We start from the raw sequence: 12,289 nt of genomic DNA on the forward strand, positions 1-12,289 counted from the left end.
GACATGAAATGGTTCTAGTCTTAATAAAAGTATCATGCAGACCCCTGGGAATGAGGCAGAAATGAAAAGTAGTAAAAGGTAAAGAGATGCTTTATCAAAATCCAATACAATATAAAAAGATAAATGACTGTCACAACAACTCAAACTAATTTTACTTCCACAGACACTAAATAATGGTTCTGGTTAACTGAGTTTTCTTCTGTATATATCTGTCACATTTCCTCCATTGAGGCTTCAAAGAATCTGCAAAAGTTTTATTTTATGTCCAAAGCTACATAATGTAATCATATTTCAACTAATCCTGGCATTGAGAGATTAAAATTTAATTTCCAAGAAAGAAAAAAAGTAGACAATATAGAAACTTTGATGGTGCTTCCTTACATATATCCAGGTTCAGATAATTCACATATTATCAATACCTATGATAAAACCTAACTCATGAAAAATAGATATTAAAGTTTTTGGCTCAGCTTTTCCTGTGGCTCTACTTTATAAGAAAAAAAATACAAAGATTTAATGCTAAACATTGAGCCCCCAACTCAATCTTTTTGTTTTGTTTTGACTATAGGTATAAACACCTCAGGCCTTCTCATGTAAGGGAGCTAAATATTTGTTTTCACTCAATAAAGTTAAGAGTTTAAGTTATAGCTATCCTATAGATAAAATTTATTGAAGCAATTTTTAACCACTTAGAGACTTTAAATGTCACTCACCAAGTATTTATTTATAAGCCACTTCCTTCATAAAATACATTGTCATCACCTCCATTCCAAAGGTGTTAATTTCTATTAGAGCATATTACACTTACTGTAAAGTAACAGATAAAAAGTACCCAGATATAATTTTTATCTTTATTCATCCTAAAAAATTACAGAAGATACATTTTTGTAAATTTCAAATCATTTTGTGACTTTTTCAACCACTCCATTTTCATTAGAAACATAAATTTTCTTATTATTTGTTCTGATTCATAATTTTTTGTTTTCATACAGTATATAAATAAATATAGCATTATTCTATATAATCATTACAGTATAGCTCTAAACATTTGATAGCTAACTAAAAATAAATTTACCTGAAGTATCAGATAAATAAAATAACCTATAAAAATGACATGAGAATTGCCAAACATGTTGGAATAAGAAAAAGAATAATAGTTTTATGTCAATCTTTAGAATAACAATGGTAACAGAGTCTCCATCCAAATAACTCTACTGCTCTTCATTAAGAAAAATAGTCATTTATTGATACTAAACAAGTACAAAAAATGAAATTATATTTCAATCACACATAGAGTCAAGTTAATCAATGGTAAAAGAAAGCTATTATTCTGAAACATAGCTGGCATTTTTGGCCTAATGAACCAGACACACTTATGAAGAGTAACCACTACTCTACTGATCTTCACTCTAACATACTGAGATGTAAATTTTAAATGAAAATATGTGAGAATAAAGCACATTGTTTGACCTATATGAAATAGGATATCAATGTACATAATCTAGACTGAAATCCCAAAGACCTCTCTTTGCCATTAACATTTGGTTTAGCTTAATCACAAGACATTTTGATAAAACTGTCTAAAGGACACATTACATCAAATTCTAAATTACAAGTGAGTACCATCTGCTCTCTTACACTATCTCACCCAATGCTTTCCTTGTTAACACATCATCATTGAATAAAATATAAAGCAAAACGCCACTTTGTAAATACATGATAGCAATTTACATAATACAATTTTTAAGATATGTCTGTTTTCACTCAGATATGTTGTATTTTCATATGTAAATGTCTGTTATGGGCTGAATGTTTGCATCTCCCAAAATTCATATTTTGAAACCCAATCCCAATGTGATGTTATTAGGAGGTGCAACTTTGGGGAGGTAATTTAATCATAATGGTGGAGTCCTCATATATGGGATAACACCATTATAAGGGGTTGAAGACACAAGAGCTCCCCTTCTACCAGGGGAGGAAGCAGTGAAAAGACATCTTCTGTGAACCAGAAAGCGGCTGTTACCAGATACCAAATCTACTAGCACCAAGATCTTGGACTTCCCAGCCTTCAGAACGGTAAAAGTATGGGAAAATGATAGACGAAACATAAAGTTGGATCAGGCAAAATTTATTGATATGGGCTCACTAAGCAGAAATTATACATTTAATGTTATAGCTTAGAGAGTTAGAAGGGGCTCTTTTGGTTAGTTGGCTAAAACATAGACCAAAAGGTGGCCCACAGTGAGTGACTTGGAAATGCTGGATCTGCCTTGGTTTAATATAGAAGACATTTAATGGCTTAGGGAGATTGGAATGTTAGAGTGGATTTGTCCTTTAAGATCTGCTCACCCTCACTGAGAGGGTGCAGAAGACACACCTTTCACCACTATTGAAAGGAATAAACTTGGGAGGGGAGCGTTGGCATCCTTGAAGAGCTCCATGATTGCTCTTTTCTGTATGCCCAGCCTTGCAGTGGGAAGTGTAGCCACTGAATTGGGAAACATAAATGCAACAGGAATAATTCGATCTAGGTTGGCGGGGGCCAGGTAGCAGCACTCAACTAACAAGGCAAGGTGGGTGAGGTTACGATGATGAACAGCAGAGTTAAAGCAGCAATTGGAATAGTTTGACTTGCTTACATCTATGGCATTGGTGAGTTGAGCATGAGGTTGCTCCTGGGAGTAAAATATATAGAAATCCTACTAAATTCCTAATTGATTTCTATAAGCAGAAAAGTTCTAAGTAAAGAAAACTCTAACCTGAATCATAAATACAGAGTGTCACAGTTCCTCAATTAAGTTCCAAAATTGAGCCAGTTTACAGACCCACAAGCCCTTGAATGAAGGGGATGCTGGGCCCCCTTAAGAAAGGACCGCAACACACAACCAAAAAGGTATATTGTTCATCTTTATCCTTGCCTTTCCCAAAGGGACTTACAGCCTTTACTAGAGTACCTATGCACTGGGGAAAGGGAAATAATCAGTATCAGTACTAGATGCTGGTTCTAAACCGACATTAATTCCAGGAGACCCAAAACATCACTGTGGGCCACCAGTCAGAGGATTATGACTGCCAGATGATCAATAGAGTTCAGGTCCCTCTCACAGTGGGCCCACTGGGTCCCAAACCCATCCTGTGGCTATTTTCCCAGTTCCAGAATGCATAATTGGAATAGACACACTCAGCAGCTGAAAGAAAACTCACACTGGTTCCTTGACTTGTGGAGTGAGGACAATTATGGAGGGAAAAGACAAGAAGAAGCCACTAGAACAGCCTCTATGTAGAAAAATGGTAAGCCAAAAGCAATACTCTATTCCTGGAGGGATTGCAAAGATTAGTGCCACAATCAAGGACTTAAAGGATGCAGGGGTGATAATTCCCACCATATTCCCATGAAGTTTGCCTATTTAGTCTATGCAGAAGACACATGGATTTTTGAGAATAACAGTGAATTATCATAAGCTTAACCGAGTGGTAATACCAATTGTAATTGCCTTATCAGATATGGTTTCATTGCTTGGGCAATTAACACATTCCCTGGCAACTGGCGAGCAGCTAAACATCTGGCAAATGCTTCTTTCTTGAAATTTGTTAGTAAAGATCACTAGAAGCAGTTTGTTTTCAGCTGGCAATGGTAGCAATACCCCTTCACTGTTCTACCTCAGGAGTATACCAACTCTCCCCTCCTATGTAGTAATTTAGTTCTGAGGAATTTAACTGCCTTTTCATTCCACAAGACATCACACTGATCCATAATATTGATAACATTACACAGATTGGACCTAGTGAGCAAGATGTAGCAACCACTCTAGACTTACTGGCAAGGTATTTGTTGTCAGAGGTTGGGAAATAAATTCATCTAAAATTCAGGGGCCTTCTAACTCAGTGAAATCTCTAGGGGTCTAGCAGTATGGGGCATGTCAAGATATCCCTTTCAAAGGTGAATGTTAAGTTGTTGCCTCTGGCCCCTCCTATAACCAAAAGAAAAAAGAGGGAGAATGTCTAATAGGCCTCTTTGGATTTTGGAGGTAACACATTCCTCACTGGGGTATGTTACTTTGACCCATTTACCAAGTGATCTAAAAAGCTGTGAATTCCAAGTAGATCTCAGAATAAGAGAGGGCTCTGCAACAGGTCCAGACTACTATACAAGCTCTGCCAGTTGGGCTACATGATCCTGCAGATGCAATGGTACGTGAAATATCAGTGGCAGACAGGATGCTGTTTGGAGCCTTTTGTGGGCCCCTATAGGCAAATAATAGTGCAGACCCTTGGGATTTTGTAGCAAAACATCACCATCCTCTGCAGATAACTACTCTCCTTTAGCAAAAACAGCTCTTAGTCTGCTACTGGGCCTCAATAGAAACTGAATCTTTAACCATGGGCCATCAAATTATCATGTGATTTCAGCCCATCATGAACTGGGTGTTATCTGACCCACCAACCCATGAGGTTGGGTATGCACAGTGGCACTCTATCATCAAATAAAAGTGGTATATACATGATCAGGCTCAAGCAGGCCCTGAAGGAGCAACTAAGTTACATGAAGAGGCCCAAATGCCCATAATCCCCACTTCTGCCACACTGCCTTCTCTCTCCCAGTCTGACCTATCACCTCATGAGAAGTTCCCTAGATCACTTGACAGAGGAAGAGAAGACTGGTTTCATTTACAGATGGTTCTGCACAATATGAAGGTACCACCCAAAAAACGACTGCTGAAGTTCTGCTACCCCTTTCTGGGACCTCCCTGAAGTACAGTAGTGAAAGGAAATCTTCCCAGTGGGCAAAATCAAGCAGTGCACCTCATTGTTCATTCTGTTTGGAAGAAGAAATGGCCAGATGTGCAATTATGTATGGATTCATGGGCTGTGGCCAATGGTTTGTCTGTATGGTCAGGAACTTGGAAGGACCATGAATGGAAAATCAGTGACAAAAAAAAAATTTGTGGAAAAGGGATGTGGACAGATCTCACTGAATGGCAAATAAGTGAAGATACTTGTATCCAGTGTAAATGGTTACCAAAAGGTGACATCAGCAAAAGAGTATTTTAATAATCACATGGATAAGATGACCCTTCTGTGGATACTTTCTTCCCTAGCCACCTGTCTCATCACCCAACGGGCTCATGGACAAAGTGGCCATGGTAGCAGAGATGGAGATTATGCATGGGCTCAGCAAAATGGACTTCCATCCACCAAGGCCAACCTGGCTATGAGCACTGCTGAGTACCCAATATGCCAGTAGCAGAAACCAACACTGAGCTCCTGATATGGTGCCATCCCCCTAGGTAATCAGCCAGCTACCTGGAGGCAGGTTGATACAGCTTCAATCAGGGAAAGGGAAGCATTTTGTTTTTACTGAAACAGACATTCATTCTGGCTATAGATTTGCCTTCCTTGCTCACAATGCTTCTGCCAAAACTCCCATCAGTAAACTTACAGAATTCTTTCTCTACTATCTTGGTATTCCACACAGCATTGCTTCTGACCAAGGAACTCACATCACAGCACATGGAGGACAGCAATGGGCCTATGCTCACTGGTCTCATCATGTTCCCTACAATCGTCAAGCAACTTGTTTCATAAAACAGTGGAATGGGCTTTTGATGATTCAGTTACAGTGCCAGCTACGTAGTAATACCTTGCAAGGCTGAGAGAAGGGTTCTCCAGGAAGCCATATAAGCTCTGAGTTGGCATCCAATATATGGTCCTCTTTCTCTCAGAGCCAGCATTTATAGGTCCAACAATCAAGGGGTGGAAATGGGAGTGGTACTACTCACTATTGTCCCTAGTAATTCATCAGCAAAATTTTTCTTCCTGTTCCTGTGACCTTATTCTTTGCTGACCCAGATGTCTTAATTCCAGAGGAAGGAATAATTTTTTCCAGAAAACACAACACTGATTCCATAGAATTGGAAATTAAGACTGCCACTTGGCCACTTTGGGTTCCTTATACCTCTAAATCATCAGTCAAAGAAGAGTTACTGTGCTGGTTGGGGTGACTGCTTCTAGTACAGGGAAACCGAACTGCTACTTCACACAGGAGGCTAGGAAGAATATGTCTAGAATACAGGAGATCCCTTATGGCATCTTTCAGTATTACCATACCCTACGCCCTGTGTGTTGGGCCATTCTTGCAATGCTATAAGGGAATACGTGAAATCAGGTAATTGATAAAGAAATGAGGTTTAGTTGGCTCACAGTTCTGCAAGCTTTACAGGAAATGTGGCACCAGCATCTGCTCTGCAGGCCTCAGGGAACTTTTACTCATGGCAGAAGGCAAAGTGGCAGCAAGCATCTCACATAGCAGAATAGGAGCAAGAGTGACAGTGGAGGTGGAGGTGCCACATACTTTTAAACGACCAGATCTCAAGTGAACCCAGAGCGAGAGTTCACTTATCAACAAGCGGATGGCCCAAGCCATTCATGAGGGATCCACTCCTGTGATCCAAACACCTCCTACCAAGCCCCACCTCCAAGACTGGGGATTACATTTCAACAGAAATTTGGGCAGGGACAAATGTCCAAATTACATTACCCTGTGATTAAGATCAATGGAAAACTACAACAATCCAATTCAAACAGGACTACTAATGAAGAATGACCCTTCAAGAATAAAGGTTTGAGTTACCCCAACAGATAAAAAACCACAAGCAGGTAAGGTGCTTGCTGAAGGTAAAGGAAATACAGAACGGTTAGGTGAGAATATATGTGTAATCCAGTCTATCATTGATGGACATCTGGGTTGGTTCCAAGTCTTTGCTATTGTGAACAGTGCCGCAGTAAACATATGTGTGCATTTGTCTTTATAGCAGCATGATTTACAGTCCTTTGGGTATATATCCAGTAATGGGATGGCTGGGTCAAATGGTATTTCTAGTTCTAGATCCTTGAGGAATTGCCAGGGCCTGTCATGGAGTGGGGGGAGAGGGGAAGGATAGCATTAGGAGATATACCTAACGTAAATGACGAATTAATGGGTGCAGCACACCAACATGGCATATGTATACGTATGTAACAAACCTGCACGTTGTTCACATGTACCCTAGAACTTAAAGTATAATTAAAAAAAAGAATATATGTATAAATATTAGCTACAGCCACATGATCAGTTACAGAAATAAGGACTGTATTTCCTCCTCATTTTGCTAAGAATACATCTCTGTGTGTGTATGTGTGTGTGCACGTAATATCTTTGTTTTCTTTCCTCTCTTATTCCCTCATAATGTAACATAAGATGCTCATATCAGAATTTAAGTACTGTTGATTTTACATCATAGTATTTAAGTTACAGAATATCAAGGAGAGGAGTAAATATCACTAAAGGACTTTACCTCCTTTTCTGGGAAAGAGATTGATGTGTTTTCCAGTTGTACACAGGATACTTGTATCATGTTAGGTAGAATTATGACCTTGTTATTATCTTCATTTGAAAATTAAGTATGGTTTATGTAGATATGTATAGGTGCCAAGTTGACAAGGGGTAGACTTGTAATGGTTAATTTTATGTGTCAACTTTTCCAAGACATGGGGTGGCCACATATTAGGCTAAGCATTATTTCTGGATATGTCTGTGGGGAGCAGTTCTGGATGAGACTGAATTGGTAAACCAAGTAAAGTAAAATGTTCTCCCTATGGTGGGCATCATCCAGTCCATTGAGGGCCTGACAGAACAAAAAAGTAGAGGGAGAAAGAATTTCCTCTCTCTGCCTTTTCTTGCTCTTGGACTGAGACTTACACCATCTGCACTCCTGGTTCTCAAGCCTCCATACGTGGAGTGGAATTTACATCATCAACTTTCCTGAGTCTTCAGTTTGCAGATGGCAGATCCTGGGACTTTTCAGCCTTCATAACCACATGAGCCAATTTCTTATAATAAATCTCATTATATATATATACATATATTTATATATCATATATAAACATATATTATATATTTATATGTATATAAATATATGTATATAAATACTTATTTATATGTATATAAATATACATATATAAATAAATATAAATATACACATATATAAATATACATATATAAATATATATAAATACACATATATAAATATACATATATAAATATATATAAATATACACATATATAAATATTTATATATAACATATAAACAAATATATAGTATATATTTATATATATAAACTGTGTATGTGTATATATATATATATAGACAGATTCTGTTTCTCTGAAGAACTGTAATACAAGTCCCTGATTCCCATGTCTTATTTTATTTAACTCTGACTTCTACTAAAATAACTCCCATTAGATGAATATTAGTGAGTATCTTAAAATGTAATTTAAATTTTCAAAGCATAACCATGTTATATTAATGTTAAAACTCAAATAAAATTGAAGTATATCTTGTTATTAAAACAACTTGTATCACTGGAAAGTATATAACAACAGAATATGTATGAAAACAAAAGGGTTCAATCTAATGAGTCAGTAACTGCAAATTTCCCTCCATTTTAAGTTCTGAATATTAGATTAAAATCATAAAACTTACATAGTTTGAATTATTAATTAGTGGAGAAATTTTTTAAATTATACAATCAAATTTTGTACTTAGTTTCAACTTTCTTTTCTTTGCCTTTTACCTCTGCCTGCTATCTTGAAAAACAAGTAGATACTTTCAGTCATAAAAATTCCAAAAAAAGAAAAAATAATACATTATATTCAGTTGCAAATATGTATCCATACTATTTATTTTTACTCAAGCTATAGGCCCATGAAAGAATCTTTGGGCTGGATACAGTGCCTCATGCCTGTAATCCCAGCACTTTGGGAGGCTGAGGCGGGCACATCACTTGAGGCCAGGAGTTCAAGACCAGCCTGGCAAACATGGTGAAACCCTGTCTCTACTAAAATATAAAAATTAGCCAGGCATGGTGGTGCTTGCCTATAATCTCAGCTACTCAGGAGGCTGAGGCACAAGAATCACTTGAACCCAGGAGGTGGAGGTTGCAGTGAGCCGAGATCATGCCACTGCATTCCAGCCTGGGTGATGGAGAGAGACTCTGTCTCAAAAAAACAAAACAAAACAAAAAAATATTTAATCCTACTAAATACTACTTTTTAAATTTTTTCCCTTTGATTTGTTGATATCTTCTACAAAACATAGAATGTTTAGATGCTACCACTTAAAATATTAATTTTTGCTGCTCTTAATCCATCTACCATAAATATTTTATGTTTTTTTATTCTGCAATATATAGAACAGCCCTCCCACAACAAATAAACAAACAAATAATTATAGGGCTTAAAATGTCAATAGTGCTAAAACTCTACTTCAGATGAAAAAGGACTTTAAAAAATCTTATAAAATTGTAGAATGTTTAGCAGAATCCCTTGCTTCTACCTATTAGATGCCAATAGCAGCTCCACATTTGTGACAACCAAAATGTCTCTGTGAAATGTCCCCTTTGAGACAAAACTGCCTCAACTTGAGAACCACTAATGTATAGACAGTTAAAAGAGAAACTACTACTACCAACAGCTCAGGTTAAACTTACACACAAAGTGTGAAAACAAAGCACTAGACCACACGACCACTAATGCATGTCTGACAGGAATCCAATGGAAATTATTTCAATACCTACCTATGTAATCTTATTTTCATCAGCACAGAAGACAACATTTATAGTTATAGTCTTTTTTAATATCAGTTTTGAAAAAATGTTCCCAGTCTCATCCATGAAAAGAAGTAAAGTTGATGGATCCAAAATGGAATCTAGACTGACAAATTTGAACAACAAACCAGTCTAACTTTACAATTTGCCAAGAAGTGAATGATTCCCTATATACTTTCTAAATGTCTTAATGTGTAAAGTGCTTTTTTTCTACAGTGCTATTAAATGGTAAGCTAATGATCATAAAGCAGCAGTGTGTTATAACTACAGCACCATTTACCCATAAATACTAACCATACTGCAGTTACTATTTGCTGAAATGCATTTCTTGTCATCACACCATTGGCACCCATTTGTATTGGCAGTACAGCTGGCACAATCTGCGTATCTGTAACATCTGTCATCAGAAGCAGCTATAATACAAATGGGAGACAATATATCAGCACGGAAAAGAAAATCTTACTCTTCTTAATTTACAATATCTATTTAAGAATCATTAAGAATCACTAAGACAATTTTTAACCAAAGAAATGACCTTCAATTTCAAAGTAAGTTTTCTAAAGATTAAGACAACTTTTGTAGTTCAATTGTGTTTACAGGATTTTCGAGACCTTTTACCCCCATTTTAATTATTCAATATATAAGGATCCTACAGCCATTTTAAATTCACACATTTTGGGCCAGGCACGGTAGCTCATGCCTGCAATCCCAGAACTTTTAAAAGCCAAGGTAGGCAGATCACTTGAGGTCAGGAGTTCAAGACAAGCCTGGCCAACATCACGAAACCCATCTCTACTAAAAATACAAAAATTAGCCAAGCGTGGTGGCACATGCCTGTAATTCCAGCTACTCGGAAAGCTAAGGCACCAGAATTGCTTGAACCCAGGAGATGGAATTTGATCACACCACTGAACTCCAGCCTGGGTGACAGAGTGAGACTCTATCTCAAAAAATAAAATAAAATAAATAAATTCACATATTTTAAAGAAGGTCAAAGGATTTACATATATTTTACTGAACAAAGAGTATTACTATACGTACAAAAGAAAACATCATAACAAATACTGTTTATCATCCTTTCTAAAGATATAAGACATCTGAATTAATACAGATTAGTAAAACTTAAAAATACATTTATTAATTGTAGCCTCAAAAATGTATAAAAACTCTTACCACTTATAAAACCAAACAATATTTATCCAAATAATTAATTAGCTAACTGATTAATAATTGGTAACTTTTCATAAGTCTCATTTATTTATTCACCGTTTTATAAGAAATATAAAACCAGATCATTAGTTATGAAATGCTATAACATTTTTTTATTTTATGGTGTGGTTTGGCAATAATTCAGGAAGAAAAAAAAAGCACATGGAAAATAAATTATTTCATTTTATTTCTTTGAATCTAACAGCATTTCTTAGAAATGATGTATTGGAAAGCATTTTAAACTTATATTAGAAAATAATTCATATATATGACCATGTTATATATAAAATATTGATATATATACTATATATACAGATTTCAAAAATAAAGCTAAAAATAGCTAATAAAGGTGTTAAATTATTAATCACTAGGTTCAAACATTAGAATTCCTAATTAGGGTAATATAAATTTTTCATTTCTGTAGCTACTAAAGTAATTCTTATAAGCAGAAGATATTTCTACTTCTGCAGAAGAGAAATTTTGCTGCCAGAAAGACGAAAAGAAAAAGAAACTTACCTGTTTTAGGAGGGCACTTTGCTCTAAGAATATTATTAGTATTCCCAGATTCCCAAGATTCACAGTGATTTTTATTCCAAACACATTTTATCCCTGGACCAGCATTTTTACAAAGTTCTTCATCTCTGAAAGCCTTGCAATTTGGAGGCTTGTATACAAGGATATCATTAAGGAGTACACTAGAAAATCCCCCAAATATATACATGGACCTATTAAAAACAAAACAAGAATCTTAAAGAAACGCTATTAAAACTCAGATCTATCTAATGATTTAGTTATAAAAATAAGCATAGATTTAAATACACATTTTATACTATTTTTAAGTACGTCTGTTAGTGCTGTTCTTTAAAATCATATTTCTAGCATACGATATGATATAAAAACACCAGAGGAACTACTATATAATTTCTTGAAGACTTTCCAGACAAAATATGAAATATTCTATAAATCTTAATATATTAAGAAAACACTAAGTCTTCAAAACATGTTTTATTATTTATACAAGAAAGGAAAAGAAACAATGATTATATACAACATTCCTTTGTCAGAAAAATAAGTATTGTTTTTGATAATGTATTAAACAATGTTTTAAAAAAATAGATAATAGCTATACATGGACAAGACAAACTTTAGAACTGCTATCTAGAATTATAACTTTTCAATATAGACACAGAATTTTGAAATTAGATACCGAGTTCTTCCTATGGTGTTTCATTCTTTTAAAATAAGAAAACTAAGAGTAAAATAATTGAAAAGATTTTTAAAATTTCAGTCTGGAAAGAGAAGCCTAGACAATACTAAATTAATACTAAGCAGTGCCAAAAAAGGTTGAGATGCCCTTAAAACAGTGTATTTTTCATGTCAAAAATATTATTAACACAATAAATTGAATCAGTCAAAAAAGTCTTCAAGAATGTCT

The 12,289-nt window shown here is 35.5% G+C and overlaps 1 protein-coding gene across 4 annotated transcripts in view; it reads right to left on the reverse strand.

The window, feature by feature from the left end:
- Window positions 1–12,289, reverse strand: part of ATRNL1 (attractin like 1) — an 861,353-nt gene that overhangs the window by 667,141 nt on the left and 181,923 nt on the right. For all 4 annotated transcript variants that reach the window (XM_055248210.2, XM_055248235.2, XM_055248225.2 and 1 more), the window contains exons 12-13: window positions 11,371–11,579; window positions 9,940–10,058 (exon numbers count right to left, since the gene is read on the reverse strand). In XM_055248210.2, the coding sequence (XP_055104185.1) occupies window positions 9,940–10,058; window positions 11,371–11,579 (328 nt within the window). The remainder of the gene's footprint in view (window positions 1–9,939; window positions 10,059–11,370; window positions 11,580–12,289) is intronic.

This window comes from Symphalangus syndactylus, chromosome 2, assembly GCF_028878055.3.
Source record: "Symphalangus syndactylus isolate Jambi chromosome 2, NHGRI_mSymSyn1-v2.1_pri, whole genome shotgun sequence".
Classification (NCBI taxonomy): Eukaryota; Metazoa; Chordata; class Mammalia; order Primates; family Hylobatidae; genus Symphalangus; species Symphalangus syndactylus.